This window comes from Dipodomys ordii, unplaced genomic scaffold, assembly GCF_000151885.1.
Source record: "Dipodomys ordii isolate 6190 unplaced genomic scaffold, Dord_2.0 Scaffold1, whole genome shotgun sequence".
NCBI lineage: Eukaryota > Metazoa > Chordata > Mammalia > Rodentia > Heteromyidae > Dipodomys > Dipodomys ordii.
In genome coordinates this window covers 21099841-21121747 of record NW_012267217.1, presented here as the reverse complement: position 1 = coordinate 21121747, position 21907 = coordinate 21099841, and the positions used below count along the sequence as shown (strand labels likewise).

At 41.1% G+C, this 21907-nt stretch overlaps 1 protein-coding gene across 1 annotated transcript in view; it reads left to right on the top strand.

The window, feature by feature from the left end:
* The window catches only part of Vwa8 (von Willebrand factor A domain containing 8), a 264776-nt gene extending 245545 nt beyond the window's left edge, over positions 1–19231 (top strand). The window contains exons 41-45 of the mRNA XM_013010639.1: positions 3239–3364; positions 6042–6200; positions 13939–14037; positions 14995–15233; positions 17797–19231. Coding sequence (XP_012866093.1) covers positions 3239–3364; positions 6042–6200; positions 13939–14037; positions 14995–15233; positions 17797–17905 — 732 coding nt within the window. The 3' untranslated portion in view covers positions 17906–19231. The remainder of the gene's footprint in view (positions 1–3238; positions 3365–6041; positions 6201–13938; positions 14038–14994; positions 15234–17796) is intronic.
* Positions 19232–21907: the final 2676 nt, after the last annotated feature.

Below are 21907 nucleotides of genomic sequence, written 5' to 3'. Positions count from 1 at the left end.
CTGTCTACAGTCTTTTAAGCAATATATAACAGCATATAACATGCAGCTAAATATTCCTGTATGCTAAAGAACTAATGAGCAGTGCTACTATTATAAAAGACAGTCTTTGTGCCAATAACTCTGGATCAAAGGCATGACACTTACTTTCACTTCTCAATAACAAAAGCTACTGTCTTCTCCTAAACTAAGATTATCAATAATAAGCAGTGCAAAAGTAATTCATTTATCTTACAATAAAAATAAAAATGAAAGGAGCCAGATGTATATATACACCAGAATTTCCTTCAAATAATTTCAGGTCATCAAGTTTGGTGAGGATATAAATGAAATCATCATATATAATATACAATTCATGGGAAAAGCTGAAAAACTAAAGCTGGACATAGCTATTCTCTGCATCCCAGAACTTCCACCCAACATAAATACATAACTACTGCTCTGGAAGATATGTTTAGAAGAAATTATATTGGTATTATTCATTATAGCCGCAAACTGAAAACAATGGAAGCTGTAGAAGGGACAAATTATAGGGATTATACACTGGATATAGTTACAGCTATGAAAGAAAAAATACTACATACTAGGGATAACGTCGAACCAAAGAATCCAGAGACAAAAGACTATCATGTTATATAATTCCATATTTATGAAGTTTAAAAACAGACAAGTTTTGGGGCATAGTGGTGCATACCTACAATCCCAGGACTAGGCAGGTAAAGACAGAAGGACTGCCAAGTTTGAGAGCAAGACACTGTCTCAAGAAACCAAGAATTTAAGGATAGAATGCTTGCTTAGCGTGTACAAGGCCCTCAGTTCCACTCCAGCATGGGGGAAAAAAAATAAAAGGAAGGGGGAGAAAGGTAAACTTCATTGATAGCATACCATCCATTAAAGATGACCTTTGGCAGAGGGGGAAGCTCCAGAACAGGGCACTGGAAGGCTACAAGTTGTGAGTAGTTAAAATGATACATTCATTTAATAACAGTTCATTGAGATTTGTACTTAAGATCAATGCAGAGCAACTGTGTTATTCATGAATTTGAATAGTTCTTTTTAAAGAAGGAAAAGTAAGATTCATTGGAAAATCATATCCCTCTCTCCCTTACATTACAAAATTAAGTTTTTGTTTTTTATTTGTGGTTTTTATCTGTATGTTTTGCTGGTTCCATAGTTTGAACTTGGGGCCTGTGTTCTCACTTAGCTTTCTTGCTCAGAGATAGTATTCTAGTCCCATCTCCAGCCCCACATTTTGTTGGTTAATTGGAAATGGAATCTCTCAGACTTTCCTGCCCAGGCTGATTTCAAATTGTAATCCTTCAACCTCAGCTTTCCTAGTAAGCTAGTATTACAGGCATGGGCCACTGGCACCTGACTAGCATTTTAATTTTCTTAATGACTTATTTTCTTTTTCAGTCACTGACTTAGGGTTAAAAGATTTGTTTTTTTATTCTACATATAGAATTTTTGCACATGAATGATGACAGTACTAAGTGTTTATGGTTTATCTTATGTTACATGGGAGCTTCATTAGCAAGGAAAAAGACTGAAAAGACTTAGACCCCTCGAAGCAAATTGTGATTTGTTTTCATTGCAGATCACAAACATATATAAATATCATCCTCTTACCATAGAGTAAGTATAAAATGCTTAAATTTTAACTATAATTCTACTCTTTGCTCATATTTAGATGCTTCTGAAAAGAGTATATCATAATTATATTTGCATACATAAACTTTTTTAGCTGTGTTAGCCGAGTGCCAATGACTCACGCCTATAATCCTAGCTATTCAGAAGGCTGAGATCTGAGATTGCGGTTCAAAGCCAGCCCGGGGAGGAAAGTCTGTAAGACTCTTATCTCCAATAAACCATTAGGAAACCAGAAATGGCACTGTGGCTCAAGTGGGTAGAGTGCTTGCCTTGAACTGAAATGCTGAGGGACAGCATTCAGGCCCAGAGTTTAAGTCCCACAGCCAACAACAACAACAAAAAATTAGCTGTGTTTTACTTCTGTATGTTTTGTTTTATAACAAGGTCTTCCTATGTAGTGCAGGCTGGCCTTGAACTTGCTATGCAGCCCAGACTGGCTTCAAATTTACAATCTTCCTGCTTTAGCCTCCAAACTGCTGCACTAACTTCTTCTCACTTCTTTTTTTTTTAATTATTTTTTTTGGGGGGGTCCGATCGTGGGGCCTGAACTCTGGGCCTGGGCACTGTCCCTTAGTTCTTCAGCTCAAGGCTAGCGCTCTACCACTTGAGCCACAGTGCCACTTCTGGCTTTTTTTTTTCTTTTATGTGATGCTGAGGAATCGAACCCAGGGCCTCATGCATGCAAGGCAAGCGCTCTACCATGAGGCCCTGGGTTCAATTCCTCAGCACCACATAAGCAGAAAAAAGCTGGAAGTGGCACGAGGCTCAAGTGGTAGAGAGCCTTGAGCAGGAGAGCTGAGGGACAGTGCCCAGGCCAGAGTTCAGGCCCCATGACCAACAACAACAACAACAACACACACACACGCACACGCACACACACACACACACACACACACTGGTAGGATGTGTTAAATTATTTGTGTTGGTTGGGATATTGCAGTTCTTTACAATTTAACTTTCCTCTCAGTCCATCTGGCCTGGGTGTAAGTTATTGTGGCAAAGCATTATATGAAGCTACCTTTAGAAAAGAAATTCAGAAGTTTTGAATGTAAAGATCAGAGAAATTTGTAGGATACAAGATGTTCACGTTGTACTGTGTTCAACTGTTTCCATTTGCACACTATGTCACGGAGATCTGGAGAAGCAGATTCCTTTCCAAAAGCAAAAATCACGTTTTCTCTGGGCTTACAGACAGTGCTAACAAGTTCAAGCTGATTATTTTGTTACCTAATAAATTTTCTAGGAGCACTGTGACAGCAAATCCATATGAAATGCATCTTTATTGTCTTTCCAGATCTTGAACTTTTCTCCAGGGGTTCATTTGCATACTGTCTTCCTGTTTGTATGTCCTTCGAGTGAGTTCATTTTATCCTCCCATATGTTAAAATAATTAAAGCTGACAAAATCCACACAAAGGGTCTTTCTTTCTCAGTAGAGCAGAAACCAATGCATTTATGCATTTGTGTTCATGCAGAACCATTTCTATTGAAAAGATCCCTGGTGTGCTTCCTGTTAGTGGTGCACCAAGTATGTCAGAGACTCTGAAGAATTAATTAAAGATCTGTGTGTATGTATTTGTATGTCACTGTAGGCTAAAGGTAAAGAAAGACAGTGGCTCAGACACCAAGCTACTGGAGAACTTGATGATGCCAAGATCATTGATGGGCTGACTGGAGAAAAAGCCATCTACAAACGCCGCGGTGATTTGGAGCCACAAGTAAGTTAATGGCAGCCTTGGACCTTCTCTATAGAAACATTATAGAACTTGTCTTCTTGGGTTCAGTCAAAACACCCTTAATCCAGAATAGACAACCACAGAAAGCAGTACATTAAAAGGGGGCGGGGTTTAGTGAGGTGCTAAGAATTCCAGAGCTACTCAGGAGGCTGAGATTTGAGGAACAGTTCAAAGCCAGCCCAGGTAGGAAAGTCTGTGAGACTCTCATCTCCAATTAAGCACCAAAAAGCCAGAAATGGAGCTGTAGTTCAAGTAGTAGAGCACTAGCCTTAATCCAAAAAAGCTTAAGGACAGCACCCAGGCTCTGAGTTCAAGTTCCAGGATTGGTACACACACACAGAGGAGGAGGAGAAGGAGGAGGAGGAGGGGGAGGAGGGGGGGAGGAGGAAATAATAAATATAGGGAAAATATAAGTTCAAATCTCAGCAAGGGGGCTGGGAAGGTAGCTCAGTGGTAGAGTGCTTGCCTTGTATGCATGAGGCCCTGGGTTCAATTCCTCAGCAGAAAAAAACTGGAAGTGGCTCAAGTGGTAGAGCACTAGCCTTGAGCTGAAGAGCTGAGGGACAGTGCCTAGACCCAGAGTTCAGTCCCCATGACCGACAAAAAAAAAATCTCAGCAAGGCACATAATGCACACTCTAACTGGGTAATTAAGGACAATTCAGCACAAAAACTATCCACAGATGTAAAGGCAGGGTTTAGGAAAACCCAGGAGATTCAGTGTGGTAACAGAGAAAACAACAATAGGGTACTGACCCCGTCCCAAGGTCTAAGAGAGTAGAGACTGGTACATGAAGAAAGTAGCTCACAGATCTTGGGTAGAGGGCACTCCTGTCCCCAGGCAACAGCAGGGAAGGAGCTATGGGAACAAGTACCCCAGCCTCACATACTGACAGTGCCTGCCATCACCAAAACCCTCCAGAACCCAGCAGCCAAGAAAGCTACCGAAGTGGCCCGTCCAGATCCACCCCTGGGACTCAAAGAAGATGTCCTCTTGTATAAAACCCAGACAATTCCTAAGAATACAGTACAGTGATCTTGGTTTTCCACAGTTCTATAATTTTAAAGATCAGTGTTCATCATATGTCTTCAGAAATTTTCAAGAAATAAGAAATTCTCCCTTAAGTAACTCTAATTTTAGTAAGTAAACTTTTAGAAAGCCATAATTTAAAACAATTTTCCACACAATGACAATCGGGTGAAAAATGGAATCTCTTGATGAGCTTTGAGATCTCCTATTGTACTGAACATAACCAGAATTGCTGCGTAGCTGCTGTGGGTTGGGGTGCAGTAACTGGTGGGGGCAGGGAGAGTCAAGTCTATTTAAATGTTTACTCAGAGAAGGTCTGGTGGTAATTTCAGGAGCTCTTAGTTTTGTGTCATTGGTATGAGTCAGCAACTGCTTTCTTTACTGACTCATTGTGGTCAACAAATTGTTTGGATGCATCTGGAATTGTGAGTCCTTGTAGAAGCATGTGTGGCACCATTGTTCATTTGGGCAGACTCAACAAGTTTTAAAGAACATACCGCATTTCCTTCTTCAAGACAGCCTCTAATAACCCACAGTACTTTCTCCAAATTACTGGCTCTGCTCATTAGTTTTCATGCATGTCAGCAAGTATATAAGAACAAACTAATATGGATTGTTTTTTCTCATCCTTTTGTGTGTGTGTGTGTGTGTGTGTGTGTGTGCGCGCGCACGCGCCAATATAACTGACAAACTTTGTTGAAAAATTCTTTGCCTTGGTTTGTTGTTGTTGTTTTTGTTGGTCATGGGGCTTGAACTCTGGACCTGGGTGCTGTCCCTCAGCTCTTCAGCTCAAGGCTAGCACTCTACCACTTGAGCCACAGCACCACTTCCAGTTTTCTAGTAGTTTATTGGAGATAAGGGTCTCACGTACTTTCCTGCCCAGTCTGTCTTTGAACCTCGATCCTCAGATCTCAGCCTCCTGAGTAGCTAGGATTTCAGGGTGAGCCACCAGCGCCCGGCTTCAGTTTCAGGCTTTAATGGTTACTTCCATGACTTTAGCTGCTGGTGAAGAAGGAAGAGTAAAAAAGCAGCAATACAGTAACTGAAAGAAAAATTGAAAGCTCACAAAGGATAAAAGACATTTAAAAAATATTTTCCTCTAGTTCTTTGCCAGACCCCCTATCTTATACCCTTGTTTTAGAAATCTGGCATTTCTTCAACATATGTGGAAAATGATTTTCAAGTGACTGCAGAGCAGGTACAAGTAAAATTGATGTGGGCTTCCCTCCAAAATAACATAAGCTCTTGCCAGTTACTGACTGAGGCAAGGAGTGAAAATGACATGTTGGCCTTTATATCTTTCCAGATTATTATTTTTAAAACAGATTATTTTTAAGTCATCAGACTCCAGAAAGCAACTTTACTAGACTAGACCAGACCTTGGAAGGACTATATTCCACAGGAAAATCACTTCCATATGTCCTGACTATACTGAAATTTCACTTACTGAAATACAATCCATGGACACCTTTCCCCCTGTCAGACAGGCTCGAGCAGGGGGTGCTCCTATGGCTGAACTGCCTATTTCAGGGCTGGCACCCTAGAACCTTTGAGAGAGCCCAGAAACCCTGGGCAGCATCCAATGCTGGGTTTCTAGTTCTCAAGCTTTGTTTGTCATTCCTTCCTTCAGCTGGGCAGCCCACAAGAGAAACCCAAGCGCCTCCGCCTGGTGGTGGATGTGTCTGGCAGCATGTATCGCTTCAATGGGGTGGATGGCCGGCTTGAGCGCTCAATGGAGGCCGTGTGCATGGTCATGGAAGCTTTCGAGAACTATGAAGAGAAGTTCAAGGTAATTGCAGGAGCTGAGGATGATGAGGTGTCTTGACTGCATCTGCCTGGGGGTGAACCCTGAGTTAGAGCATGGTGATGGTAGATAATCATGATATCAGATACAGAGGTGGGGAATCTTTTTTTTTTTAATGTACCAGGAGCCATTTGAACATTTGTCACATCATTCATGGGCCATATAAAACTATTAGCACAGACAAATGGCCACAGGCAACTGGTAAGGAACTGTGCTGTCATTTTCCAAACGATATCTTGAGCCTTACATAGCCCACAGGCCAGACATCCTCACCCTGCTGGACTGACAAAAATCATCCTCTTACCAGCTCATTTAGAGAACATGAGCCTTTTGCTTTATCTGCTCTAATAATTTAAAGGGCTAATGGCTACTGAAGAAAGCACCACTTCTTACAAGTCGTGTGATTTTAACCATGGAAGCATAGTCTCTTTCCAGATTTCTCAAACACCCATCCTCATCCTAACAGCCACTATTGCCCCATTGCCCTCTACACAACCTTCTGGTGCAGCCTCAGAGCACACAGCCCCAGCATCACTTTTCCTTTCCACGTGGACAAAGGCTGCACAGTAATTGGTGTCTCTGCAGCTGACAGTGAAGATACCTCCCAACCCTACCCCCCTGCCCAGGAGTAAAGCAGTCTCCTATTTAAGCTATTCCCATTTTGTTGTTGCTCAGTTTGTTTCACACCTTTCCTTTCAGTTCTGAGCGTGAAGAAAGGATCCCCAGATTGTTATGTTCATATCCAACATGAACCTTCTAATCTGTTCCCCCTCAGCTGCTGAGAGTTAACTGCACCTGTAGTCCTTACCAGAGCACATGACCTTGAACTTAGTCCCATACTGTGTAATTATCAGCAAACATTCAGTAGAGAGAAATGTTGTGGGTGCAACTGTGTGTAAAGAACACCACCTGTTCATAGACACTAGATTATATTTTGGATCAAAGATGTCCTTCAGGAACAGGTGATCTTAGATTACTATTCAGACTCACATTCCCCTTGTACCTCAGGAATGCTTCTGATGGTTCTATATTATGCTACATACAAGAAACAGATAGAAAGGATCCAGCAGTTCATTTACTTTAAGTTTGTTATTAAGGATTCTGCCCACTAAGTCTCCTAGAGTCGCTTGTATGAAGTTCAACAAGAAAAAGTCCTTTTAGAATCAGTTGAAGGGAAAGGGCAGCCTTAGGCAGTGAGTGCCACAGGCTGCAGACTCTGCACCACTGCAAGATTCAAATACAAATAAGATATGGACATTCACCATGAGGCGTAGCTCTGTGAAGGAGCAGTAGCTCTGTTCCTCGTGACTAGTGAACACCACAGAATTGTTCAGAATTCCTTCTTGGTACTAGTTGCCAGGAAGCTAAGAGCCAATACCAAAGACCATTGTGGCAGTCTTATAATGAACTTGAAGCCTGGTATACCTTCCCTTGGCCCTTTCTCTCCCTCTTTATATTTCAATCTCCTTGGATTTATATTATTCACTTTTTTATGTTTTATGAGTCAAGGGAAAATGTAAATATATATATATGTATATATATATATATGTAAACTATTTTAGCTCCTTTTTAGCACAGAGTAGTAGAATATTATTCTTTTTTTGGGAGGGGGGTCCAGTCGTGGGGCCTGAACTCTGGGCCTGGGTGCTATCCCTCAGCTTTTCAGCTCAAGGCTAGCGCTCTACCACTTGAGCCACAGCGCCACTTCCGGCTTTTTTCTTTTTGCTTATGTGGTGCTGAGGAATCCAACTCAGGGCCTCAGGCATGCAAGGTAAGCGCTCTACCACTGAACCACCTTCCCAGCCCTAGAATATTATTCTTAACTCATTTGGGCCACCCATAACCACTGAGTGAATAGGTATCATTGTATGTTGTATATATTGTGTATAAATAGCCAGATGCCACTGAGTGTTTACAAGTATTTGAGTTTAGGCCTGGTACCAGTGGCTCATACCTGTAACCCAAGCTGTTCAGAAGGCTGAGACCTGAGGATCCTGGTTAGAAAGCAGCCCTGAGCAGGAAAGTCCATGCCACTCTGATCGTCAATTAACCACACACACACACAGAGACACACACACACACACAAGCAGAAGTGGAGCAGGGCACCAGCTTTAAGCACAAAAGCTCAAGGACAGTGCTCAGGCCCTGATTTCAGGTAGATACCTTTGCATGTGTGTGCGCACATGCGCGCGCGCACACACACACGCACACACGCACGCACGCACACAATCTGGGTTTTTCCACTTGCAACAGCATCCTAAGAGCTTCTGCAGGCTGTCCTTCCCTCCCAGCAGGCACATTGGAGACTTGGTATAATATTCCAAACCATGTCTGAGACTTGATTGGCCACAGGGCCCCATCTCCATTAGGGTCCCCAGAAGTTTCTAGAGGACAGAAAGGAAGTAGGATGGAACGAGTCACACCCTATGAAAATGTTTACCGTTTCTGATGCAGTGTTTAGGGTACACGTAGCACAAAGTGCAAGAGGTATGAAAAGGAGGGAGAACTCCCAGATCCCCTCCCTGCAGGTGATCACAAAAAGAAAAATCAGTGGATTTGGGGGATCTTCTTAGAGGAATTGGGTGCATATAGATCAGGTGACTGTGTACCATAAACTTTGCTCTGCATTCTTAGTCTATATGACTTCATTCCTAATGTATCTGTTCTTCTCTGCACTTTCAGTTTTTCATTTGTGAAAGAGGTGAAGGATTAGAAATATCTAATGAAAGGGTGTCATTTACTCAGAAAATATAGATCAGTGTACCTGCAGAAGACAGTTGAAGAGCTCTTGTGAAATTTTTATATCCCACAACCAAACATGGCATGTCTCCTAGTGTCTTCAGGATTCAACAGCGTGTGCTGAGACTGCCCATCCCCAGTTTCAGGCCGCGGTTGATGTCCTCCTGCAGTTACCCTTGGCTGTAGAGGTGTCTGGTCTGTATTGGAAGCCTCCAGTAGCCCCTGGCTGGCATGGTGAGCCGAGCTCTCCCCCACGCCCCAACTCTCTAGGCATCTGCTGTGTTTTGTTTGGCGGGAACTCAGTGGCTGAGCTGTGGTCATTACAGTCTACTCACTTGGGGTCTGCCCCCTCTTCTTTTCCACATTCACATGGCCCATGCCAAACCACAGGGTTTGAGCAAGAATTAGTGAGAGGGAAAGGTAATTCAATGGCAAAGCACATTTCTGAGCCATTTTGTGTTTTTGAAGGTTCTCATAATCATTCTACCATCCAAATTCAGTCATTCCCACAAGGGCATTCACTTAGGACAAAAGCAACATCATTTGCCTAGAATCAGCAACAACTCCTCTAAGCTTATAATGAGCATAATTGTTCATGTTCATATAGCTCCTAGAACTACAATGAAAGGTGGAGAAATAATGGTTATATGAAACCACTTTGTTTTAGTCACAAAGCATTTATTCTCTTTATTTCACTTTAATTTGCTGCTCATGATTTTTGCCGAGCCCTTGGGAATATTTTCACTGTAATCTTAAAATAGATCTCCTTTCAAAAGCTCTTAATGCATTCATATTTTTTTTCTTCAAAGTACTAAAAAATACCCAAAGTTTGGTGACTCTCTTCTAACACAGATTTGTTCCATTATTCAAAAATTGGACTTTAAAAAATGAAAAGGCCTTAACTGTGTTGTTTCTATAGAAGCATATAAACCAGTTCCACAAGGAACCCTGCAAAGGGGGGGGGGCTCAGAAGAATGGGCAGGACTTTACCCCGCTCCCCTCCTCGATCCTTCCTAGACAGCTGCTTTACCACAGCGGTCACTCCTCCATCTTTTTTTGTGTCTGTTACTTTCTTAGATAAGGTCTCATTTTATCCCAGTGCTTTCTTTTTTGAAAAGATGTCATCCTCACTTTTTTTAGTTGACTTACAGTTCCCTAGACAGGTGAGAACAAAGTATAGGTGTTTCTAAAACTAAGGAAAGCCAGCATTCCCTTATAGTTCTTGATACACCATTGACTTTCCATAGAAATGCCATAGCTAGTCCCTTGTGGATAGGAGTGACCCTGAGAATCATCTTTACCAAACTCTCTTTTGCAGATATGAAAATCAAGATTCAAAGTAGTTAAGTGCTTAGCCCAAAGTCACACAGGTAGACTGAAAAGCCAGGGCTTCCAACCCCACTTCTACACTCCTTAATTGTTTTCTCTGTATTTATTACAGTTGTTTTATTTCTATCCATTCTGTATTTTTTAACTGTAATTTAGAACTAAACATACTTTTTGTTTAAGATGGGGTCTCATGCAGCTCCAGCTTAGCCTCAGATTTATGATTCAGAAGTATCAACCTTCTGAATGCTGGATTACAACAGTGAATTATTATTCCTGGCAACAAATATCCACTTACATTTCTATATTTTCCTGTTCTCAGCATCTCTCCATCCAAAAGCAGTATAATAGATTTTATTTTTTCCCCAAGATGTTTTGGTCAAGAAAGCTGGGTAAGCCAGGCACCAGTGGCTCATGCCTATAATCCTAGCTACTCAGGAGGCCGAGATCTGGGGATCATGGTTCAAAGCCAGCCCAGGCAAAAAAGTCTGTAAGACTCTTACCTCCAATTAACGACCAGAAAACCAGAAGTGGCGGCTCAAGTGGTAGAATGCTAGCTTTGAGCTGAAGAGCTGAGGGACAGCGCCCAGGCCCAGAGTTCAAGCTCCACGACTGACAAGAAAGAAAGAAAGAAAGAAAGAAAGAAAGAAAGAAAGAAAGAAAGAAAGAAAGAAAGAAAGAAAGAAAGAAAGAAAGAAAGAAAGAGGAGGAGGAACGGAGGGAGGGAGAGGAGGGAAGGAAGGAAGGAGAGAAGAAAGGAAGAAAAAGAAAGCTGGGTAAGTTCCAGAAGCCATGGGAAGGTATGACTCTCACAAACTGACACCTGCTATCTGTCAAGAACTTAGTGTGGTGTCTATAATTATTCTCTTCCCAGTACCTCAGGAATGTTTCATAGGTTTAAAAATGGACTAGTGATCCTGTCAGGCTTAAGCTTTGAATAAAGTCTTATGGCTACTTAAAGATAGGCTCAAAGATCATCTTCCTGAACCCATGCAAAGATAAACAAAATTTCAAAATTGACTCAATTGTTAATGTAGAAATATTGGCCAGGCCAGCCATTCAAAAAGCTTAAGTACAGATGGAGGAGTAATTGGGGCATTATTTTTGATAGTAAATACATTGAATTTAGAGTCAGAACACATGAATTTGGCATCCATGTGTGCCACTAACTCTATGACCTCAAGTAAAGTTTCCTCATTGTGAAGTGGAGGGATACCTGCACCAAAGGTTGTGGGGAATCAAAATGAGGTCACTTTGTATGAAAACACTTTGTATACTGTGAAGAACTGTACAGATGTCAAACATTGTAATCACTAAATGTATTGCCCTTTCCTTGAAATGTCCTTGGGACATTTCAGGTTATCCTTAATTACCAGAGAGGCCAAGTGATTTATAAACATGGGATGTCCGAGGTCATGTAAGCCAGGATAGGAAAGAGCCTTGGAGAGGTTAAGTGACTTGCTCTAGATCAAAAAGCTTGTTAATGTCAGAGCCATACCCAGCGTCTTTGACCTTTCAGAGCATTATTCATTTTATATTGACGTGTATGACATAAAGAAAGGCTAGCCAGGTAGAACTATAGATTATTACCTAGCTAATACCCTAGGGTTCGGTTGGCACTTCCCTTGACCTTTTAAATCGCACACTTATCTTCAGATTCCTTGCTGCCTAATCAATAATGCCATTTTAGAATGGCATATTTAGGTTTTAGAACAGTTTGAGTTGATTTTTGTTAGCTAGCTTGGGCTGACTACCATTGAGCATGTGATCCTGAGGCAGATCAGTGTGTTTCAGCCTCCAGATTAGTTGTTAAAATATGTAGACCATAGGCAAAAGGAAAGCTGCGTCTTGCTCCAACTTGATTGCAAAACTCTCTTGGAGAATTTGTGCAATAAATATGCATAGACCCTAAAAATGCAAAGTTGAATCTGATCTGGACTGGCCTTCAAAGGCTCACCATTTCCAAAGGAGCAGATGTGCAAAGAAATGGTTGTATTTCCTCATATGGCTGAGTGTGCTCTTTGTACAGTTACTGTTCGAAGGTAACTCATGGTAAGTTGGAAGTATTAGTGATGTTTATACATTTCATCCCCTAAAATCCCAAATGCTCCCCAAAGTCTTTTGCCCCGTATGCACACCTCATTCTTCACAGATGCCCCAGTTGCCCAAGAGCTTTCATATCAACATCATGGAAGTTCTTTGAGGGGAAAAAAAGAACAGAGGAATTTGGGAGAGGGCAAATTCAACAGTGAGAGGGAACCGCCTTCTTTCAAATGCAGTTTAGCTGAAATTCTTCCAGATTCTCTAAAAGAACTATATCTGATTTCTAGCCCTTCGGCTTTTCTCAGTAAGACAAGACTTCCTGTGTGCACACAAAATAAAGAATTAATGGCAGTTCTACAATGCCCTGTTATCAGAGATTGTGCTTAATGAGATTATGGGGAGCTTTAACTTTTATGGGTTTTAGAAGGAACTATCATGTATTTATTTTGTTGTGAACCAATCACTACAACCATAGTACCTTCTAATAAAACCCATTAACGAACTCTTCGTATCTGTAGGTCAGAAGTCCAAGCAAGTCCCGTTAGGGTATCTGCTTAGGGTCTTACACTGTCAGCTGTACTGAATTCTTATCTGGAAGCTCTGATAAAGGACCTGCTTGCAAGCTCAACTTGGCTGAATTCTTTTCCTCATGATTATAGACAGAGATTCTTTGTTTCCCTTCCAGTCTCATCTGGGTGGGATTGTTCTCTATTACCCATGGTCCCCTCCATCTCGTTAGAGATGCTTCCTCACATCAGATCCCCCTCACACCTCCAATCTGTCTTACTCTTCTGCCACCAACCAGAAAATTTTAAAGGCTTCTAAAAACCTTTTTGGGACTGGGGGCTAGTGGCTTATGCCTATAATCTTAGCTACTCAGGAGGCTGAGATCTGAGGATCACAGTTTGAAGCCAGCCCCAGCAGGAAAGTCTGTGAGACTCATCTCAATTAAGCAGAAAAGACAGGAGCTATGGCTCCAGTGGTAGAGAACTAGCCTTGAGCAAAAAAGCTCAAGGGCAGTGCCTAGGCCCTGAGTTCAAGCCCCAGGACAGGTTACACACACACACACACACACACACACACACACACACACACACACACACACACCATATCTGATTAGACCACCTAGATTATCTCCTTTTCAATTAACTCAAAGAAAAGCAAACTTAATAATATCTGAAAAATATGTGTTCAGTTAGCATAATCTGGATGATCCATTGGATTTACAAGTCCTGCCTAACCTTATGGGGAGAAGATCATAAAGAACATTGGCACTGGTGGTTGGAATCTTGAGGGCTACCTAGAATTCTGCCCATTATTCTGTTTGGAGAGGTGGGAGTATTAAGTGAGCCTCCTCTGAAAGTTATCAATGAAATTTAGGGGAGTCCCTTAATCCTCATCATATGCTGTAGAGCAGAGATTGCAGAAGAAGGTAGATCAGAAATGAATAAGTTTAGAGTGTTTGCCTTTGTTGATAAACACATATCTGTTTCCATATCTCTATGACCAAATGCTGAGCAACTTCGGACAGTACAGTCCAAGGAGTAGGCAATATATAAGCTCAATGATTATTCTCTGTGTAACAGATTTCTAACTCTCTGACTCTTGCATGTAGTATGACATCGCTGGACATTCAGGAGATGGCTATAACATTGGCCTAGTGCCAATGAACAAAGTCCCCAAGGACAATAAGCAAAGACTAGAAATTCTGAAGGTAAGTATTCAGTTAAGTCTATATTAGAAAACTCCTGTCAGATTAAAGACTGAAACATTCATTGAAGAAGCAATAGGTAGAAGAAAGAAAATGATTTTCTATTTCACATTCAACCATTAAACAGAGAAAATACCCATCGTGTCCCCAAATCCTTTTCTCTACCATATAACTTTTGCCCAAAGCTAATGCTCTACCACTGGAGACACAGCACCAATTCCAGCTTTTTCTTTGATTAATTGGAGGTAAGAGTCTCACAGAGTTTCCTGCCTGGGCTGGCTTCAAACCATGATCCTCAGATCTCAGCCTCCTGAATAGCTAGGATTACAGGTGTGAGCCACAGGCATCAGGCCCCTACCTATTTTTAGAGTCCTCAGTATTACATTGGAATAATAAATCTCAGTGTTGTACTAGGATTCCATAACCTGCCTCTCTTCATATATCCTACATGTTCTTCTACACGCCTGAAGTAGAAAGAATGACTTTTTAGACTATTTTCTAACTCCAATGTTTCTATTTCTTAGTAATTTCTAATGATAAGTTTAACCTTCTTAAATCTGCAATAGAAACATACATTGTGATTTCAAAACAAATTTCTCCGTTGTTACTAAGTTCATTGTTAAGTATTATAGAATAACTTTGTTTAGTGGAAATTCAACCCATTGCTTATTTTCCTCTTCCTCATATAATATCTATCCTCCGGGGAATACCCTATTTTCTATTTTCCTACATTTTCTTACTTTAAATGGAAGCTTGCGTTTTGAAGCTAAGTGTCCATTGTGATAGTTTTGTAATATTTCCTGTTTCTAACAAAAGTTAAAAAGTTAGTGTGTACTATTGTCACTGCACTGTGCAAATCAAATAGTGATTCTGCATTCTTACTGTCAAAAAAAATCATTATGTTTATGAATGGGAAGTTTCTCACCCATGGCATTTTTGTGCCCTGTCTCTTACCTCCAGACGATGCATGCTCACGCCCAGTTCTGCATGAGTGGGGACCACACACTAGAAGGAACAGAACATGCTATCAAGGAAATTGTCAAAGAAGAAGCTGATGAGTACTTTGTCATAGTCTTGAGTGATGCAAATCTGTCACGATATGGAATACATCCAACCAAGTTTGCCCAAATCCTGACAAGTAACCCTCAAGTAAATGCTTTTGCTATTTTTATTGGATCTTTAGGCGATCAAGCAACCAGGTAAGTGCAGCCACAAGATACAGAAAAGAGAAAATGTATAGCCAATGAGTTCTGTTGCATGCTGTGTCATGGGCTTAGCACCGTGGAGTGAGGTGGGAAGGAAGAACAGAATCTAGAGACATTACCCTCAAGGAGCTTAAAGTCCAGGTGAGCAGATGTGATTCTCTAGCCTATGTTTAGGTTAGCAATTATAATTTTAAGTGAAATGGCTTTTCAGTTTATATTTAAAGTGACAATAAAATAACTAGCAAGTATATTTGTCTGCTAATAAGTTAGACAATATTTTGTATATTTGATACTATAATTATATCAAAGTCTCAAGCTCATTCTAATCAGTTTGTGTTCAAATCATGTTCAAAATAGTAAGCATCAGGCCTAGGAAGGTAGCTCAATGGTAGAGTGCTTGCCTTGCATGCATGAGGCCCTGGATTCAATTCCTCAGCACCACACAAGCAACAAAAGCTGGAAATGGCACTGTGGCTCAAATGGTAGAGCTCTAGCCTTGAGCTGAAGAGCTGAGGGACAGCACCCAGGCCCAGAGTTCAGGCCCCATGACCACCAAAAAAAAAAAATAGTAAGCATCCACTATTTTACTAGCATGAGAATTTGTATGTATGTGTTTAGATGTATTATATGCAGACCTACACGTGCAGAGTTACATACATACATACATACATAGGCATGCATTCATGTTTATATATACAGGCATGTATGTATATGTCCATAAACTTATCCCTTCAATAAATGATATACATATAGATATATATATATAGATATAGATATAGATATATCCCTTATAGGGGAGACAGATAGATAGTATGCTAGAAAAATTTATGGTCAAACAGTAAATACCACTGGGAATGATCTGACAGACGAGATCTGGAAGCACTTTCATAACTTAACATCCTAACATTTATCTTTTTGAATTATAAACTGAAAGGGGTTGTGTTTTTTCTCTGCTTAAACTATTTATAACAAGCAGAAAACACATCTCAAAAAAATTGTTTTTAAAAAATAATTTTTTAAAAGTCCCTAATGAGCACACCAAGGGCCTGTGTTTGGTTCAGCACCTCTTTTCCCTGCATACTCTGGTACAGGATTCTGTATCAGGAAGTATTTTGGTATCTTAAGTGCTGGTACCTTTTTCTATTCCCTTACCTTACTTGTAAAATAAAGTTGAGGACAGACATAATTTTATATAATCTTGTCACTGTGTTGCAACAGACTTTGCATTTGTCTTACTTTTATGTGTTAACATTTTGTACCTTCTAGAACTTCCTTGTCCTTCTCTACCCAGACTTTCTTCTACTCTATTCCCAGTATTGGGCACGCAGAAAGCTCAACAAATACTAATTTTACTGAAATGGCTATTTTGTCTTTCTAGTGAACAGATCCTGTTAGAATACTTAAGAAAGGACAATAATACCCTTGTGGTTTCCTAGGAAATGGTCCAACATCTACTGGCAAAAGATATGTTGCAGAATTAGCTGGTGTACTGAGCATGCCAAATCTATGATACTACACAGAATGGCTGACTTTTATTAAATGTCATTCCCAAACCAAACTTTGCTGGCACAATGAAAGCAGGCCTTCTTTTGAATACAACTGTGTCTTACAGTTTTAGTCCTTTCAAAAATGCCTTTGGAGGTGGGCACTGGTGGGGCATGCCTAATCCTAGCTACTCAAGAAGGTGAGATCTAAGGATCCCAGTTTGAAATCAGCTGGGGCAGGAAAGTCCATGATACTCAGATTTCCAATTAACCACACACACACTCTCTCTCTGTCTGTCTGTCTGTCTGTCTGTCTGTCTGTCTGTCTCTCTCTCTCTCTCTCTCTCTCTCTGCTGGAAATGAAACTGTGTCAAGTAATAGAGCGCTGGGCTACCAGGGACAGAAGCCAAGTGCAAGCCCTGGGTCCAGAATTTTTAAAAAAAAAAAAAACTGTTTAGTTCCAAATGATAAACTGGTATTTTAAAAAACTGCCATAAGTCCATACCTCAGTATCATCAAAACAGCAGTTGGATAAGCCAGATTGCATTTTTTATGATGGGAGGAAGGAAGGAAGGAAGGAAAAGAATAGGTTTTGGTAAAAAAAAAAAAAAAAAAAAAAGGGAGAGAAAAGAGAACCACTGGATTTGTCTGGGCAACATTTTTGTTCTTAAGGAAGGAAAAGCATTGGAACTAGTATAGTACGAGGCCAACACATTTTGCCAGGTAAGCTAATGCCAGATGGGTCCCTAGGGCTCTGTTCTAAAAAATCTACCAAGAGACTATGAAGTACCAGGAAATGGAAGTCATAAAGGAAGAACTTTTTTCCCCTTTTCAAATTCAGATTTTTCTCACTGAAAAGACCTTTCTTTCGGATCACTGCATCCCTCTCCCTGTTGCCCTACCAGGCCTTTCGTTGCTTAGTGACAGCCAATTAAATTGCAGGCAAGGTAGTAGAAAGTGTAAAAACTTCCTTTCCTCAGAACCCATTCAGATGCCCTGGTTTTTCCTGGGCCGGAGGTGGAGGAAAGTGCTGATTTGTAATGGTAATTCTCTTTCCCTTGCTCTCCTGGCAGGCTTCAGAGAACTCTACCAGCTGGCCGCTCTTTCATTGCCATGGATACCAAGGACATCCCTCAGATTTTACAACAGATCTTCACCTCTACCATGTTGTCCAGTGTTTAAGAAACACCCTTTGCTCCCCTAATTGACCCCAGGACTTGAAACTGATGGGGGCCGAAGAGCATTCAAAAGAGAAGACATCTCCAAGGCAGACTGTGTCTGAATACAGTATCTGGATAAAGCTGGCATTCCCGGGTCTTCCTACACTTGCTCCATAATCAGAACTCAGAGAAACATCCAAAAGGAGTTTGTGAATGGAAATCTACAACCACTGATGGTTTCCAAGTCCTCAGAGGAAGCAAGGTGACCTGCATTTATAAAAGGTCAGGCTAAAGGAAGATGGTATAAGAATGACACGGTTTGGTCAGTTTCCAAAATCTGAAGAATATCTGGTTTTTGCCTTAAGGCATTATTTGTTGCCTAAGATAAGAAAGCAATCCAGGCAAACCAAGCGTTGGAGGCCACTTTTGGACACTAAGGAACATATGCACACACTCTACCCAGCATGCTCCAGTCTACAGTTATTTTTTATTTTCTCCCCCTCTGTATTGCCTAGGAAACAATGAGGTTACAGTATTTACTCCATTGAAAAGTCCTTCCAGCAGCAGTATTTTACAAAAGGTTGGATTTTCTCAATAATTCAGTCTCTTGACCAAAGCCAAAAAGAATCAGATGTTTAGAGTACTTGCTTTTCTATGTGACTTTTAAGAGGCTTATCACATAGTAAAAAGCAAACATGGAGTGGAAGAGTATAGACAACTTATCTCGGCTCTCCTAGTTCCTGCCCTGCCAGCACTTCTCAAAACTTACACAGAATTACACTTTGGTGTCCAAAAATAGGGCTCAACATAGCAAATGTTAGTAAGAGAAATTATTTTTGAGATCATTCATATAAAAATTACTTAACACCAAGTAAAAGAACCTGAATCAACTGGAGATTGAAGATTTCTTAGCTGTAAACAAATTTAAAAAACTCTTTTTCAAGCCCAGTCCTTTTTTTCTCTGTAAGTATACCTCATTCCCTCCCCCTTGGGCTGACTTTCATCAGTGGGCAAGATCATCACATCTCTAAAATCAAAAGCTGCAGCAAAACTTAGTCTCTCTCCCAACCATAGGATGAAATCATCTTCACCATTGCCGGCAAAGTCAAAAATGCTGTGGGCACCACTGCAGGTGTACTTTTTATTGTGAGTCAGAAAAACTAATCTTGCTAATAATGTGAATGTATTAATCCATGTACATTGAAATTGAATAGGTCCATAATTTTATTTTAATTAACTCTAGGACAAAAGAAAACGTTCATTTGTTCTACTACCACATCTCCCTCTCAATTATCAAAGAAATAAAAGTAATCAAACTTCAATATGGTATTCTTACCCAATGAATTTGCATACTTTGTCTTGTTTTTCTAGCTACACATTCTGTTTGCTCTGTGTATTGAATCACCCAATGATGCAAATTATTTCAAGCCATTTAGTACCTTTAAAAATGTTATTGCATCATTAATAAGAGCTTGAATTTACTGATCATTTATTCTGCATCTGTAATATGCTAACAGATCTCATATATTATTACATTCGGTTTTCATAACAATGTTTGTTAGAAAGGTTGTTTTATTTTTAACCTTACATTACAGATAAAGTGAGGCTCAGAGAACTTGCCACTTTCCAGGATTCCTGTTAAAATTTGACTAAGCGTTATACTATTAACATTCTTACTTCCGTTTTAAATGAAGACACAGGGGCTTAGAGGAGCACAGGAAAATCAGTCCGCCACTAACCAGCAAGCAGAGACAGGCTGATGGCTGAGGACCCCTCTCACCCACTCTTCCCACACCCCACGCTGCTCCCTGCACACCTACATGTTGCCCTCTGAGGGCTTTGTTCTTGTTTCTTCCAGGTTAATTACTTTTCCTGTACCCTGTCCACATGTTTGGGGCCTCTTCCTCTCCCTTGTCCTGAGCAGCTGTATCTGCACACATTCAGGCACTCAGAGCTGTGGGGACCAGGACATGAGACACTGCATGAGACACGGGAGTGAACTGAAAAAATGCCCATCCTACTGGCAGCTAAGCTCCAAAGGGCACCCTTTGAGAGTGGGCTGCTGACCTGAAAGCCTTTGGAACCAAATTCAAAAAGGATTCGAAAAACAGGCTTCTAGAAAATCCTCCCAATGCATAACTACCTGAGGACACAAAAACTTTTTTTTAAGGAAAGAATGTTCTCAAGTAATTTAATTTCCCTTTCTCAACTAGCCAGACATCCTTTTGATACACACACACACACACACACACTATCATGGCTTTTGTTATTTGCAAAAGAGAAGGGTGATGACAGAAGAGAGGTAGGGGAAAGGGAGAAGATGGTTTCTTCTTCTGTCTTGCAGTACCGAAGGAATGTATGCATTTATTATTAAATGTGCATTATTATAGACCACCCTAGGCTGTTCCCAAGCCCCTCTGAGGACCAGGATGTATAATAAATACATTGATTGTGTGCCTGGGGGGAGGGGAGATGAAAGACACATGAACCCCATCTCTGTAATGAGCACATGTAACACTGAGAAGGTTCATTGTTTCCCCCTGAGCAGTCAGGAGGAGTGAAAGCTGTAAGCAGCCACAGATTACGATGTGTGTTCCCCTGGAATCCTTTCTGTGCCCCAACAAGATGACCTCATCCCAGATGGGGTGGCTGGAACAAACCACAAGAAGTGGGTCAGAGTGGGAGGATTTGAAGGGAACCCATCAGATGTTTGGAATGAATCATTTAATTCTTTATACTACCCTCTTTCTCGTGAACCTTCAGAGGAGGAGAAATCCATCAATGCCAGCACGATTTTCTCTAAACAAACTCTAGGGCTTTGAACGCCATTTAGAAGTGGTTTTCTAAGCACACTGTGGTCAGAGTTCCTGAAAGGCCAGCTTGCAGGCTTTAGCCCCTGCAGCTCCCCGTGCACCTGGCTCCTTCCTGTGCCTGTCAGATCAGCCAAAATGAAATTCCTCATCACGCACAGAAGAGACCGGGGATGAGGGAAATAGTAGTCAACAATTGCTTGTTTGTCAAATTTCTATTTGTCTCTAATCATCACAATTATAGAAGACATTCCACAAATTCTCAACTAGCCTCTCCTGCCTGGACAGCTTTAATCAAAACCTGCATCTTTGGAATTGTTAGATGTCCACTTGTCCTTGGTAACCTTTGCATAACTTTTTATCTTCTTAAGAAATGAAACATCCTTTTTTTTTTTTTTTGGTGCTAAGGTTTGAACTCATGGTCTCTTACTTGCTAAGCTAGAGCTCTATCACTTGAGCCATTTTTGCTCATTGGTTATTTTTTGTTTTTTTGTCAGTCATGGGGCTTGAACTGTGGGCCTGGGCACTGTCCCTGAGCTCTTTAGCTCAAGGCAAGCACTCTGCCACTTGAGCCACAGCACCACTTCCAGTTTTCTGGCAATTTAGTGGAGCTAAGAGTCTCAGAGACTTTCTTGCTCAGGCTGGCTTTGAACCTCAATCCTCAGATTCAGCCTCCTGAGTAGCTAGGATTACAGGTGTGAGCTACCAGTCCCCGGCTGAAACATCCAATCTTTTTAAATATAGATTTCCTACCACTCACCATACTCCCCACATCATACGGGGATCTGAACTGGCTAGACTGCCCTTCTACCTCTTGAGCCACACCTGTTTATTTGATGATTAGTTTTAAGATAGAATCTACCCAGAATGGCCCAAACCACAAACCTTCCACTTTCAGCCCATAGTTAGGATTATAGATATGAGCCCCTCACACTTGTACATACATAGCTTTAAAGAAAAATACTTAGATGAGCCAAGTACCTGGATCTCATGTATCTGCAATTTCAGCTACTCAGGAGGCTGAGATTCTGAGGATCAATGCTGAAAGCCAGCCTTAGCAGACAAATCTTCGACGTGTGTGTGTGTGTGTGTGTGTGTGTGTGTGTGTGTGTGTGTTTGCTGCTGGTCCTGGGACTTGAACTCTGAGCCTGGTTACTGTCCCTAAGCTTTCATACTCAAGGCTATTTTTTTTTACCTCTTGAGCCAGCTCCACT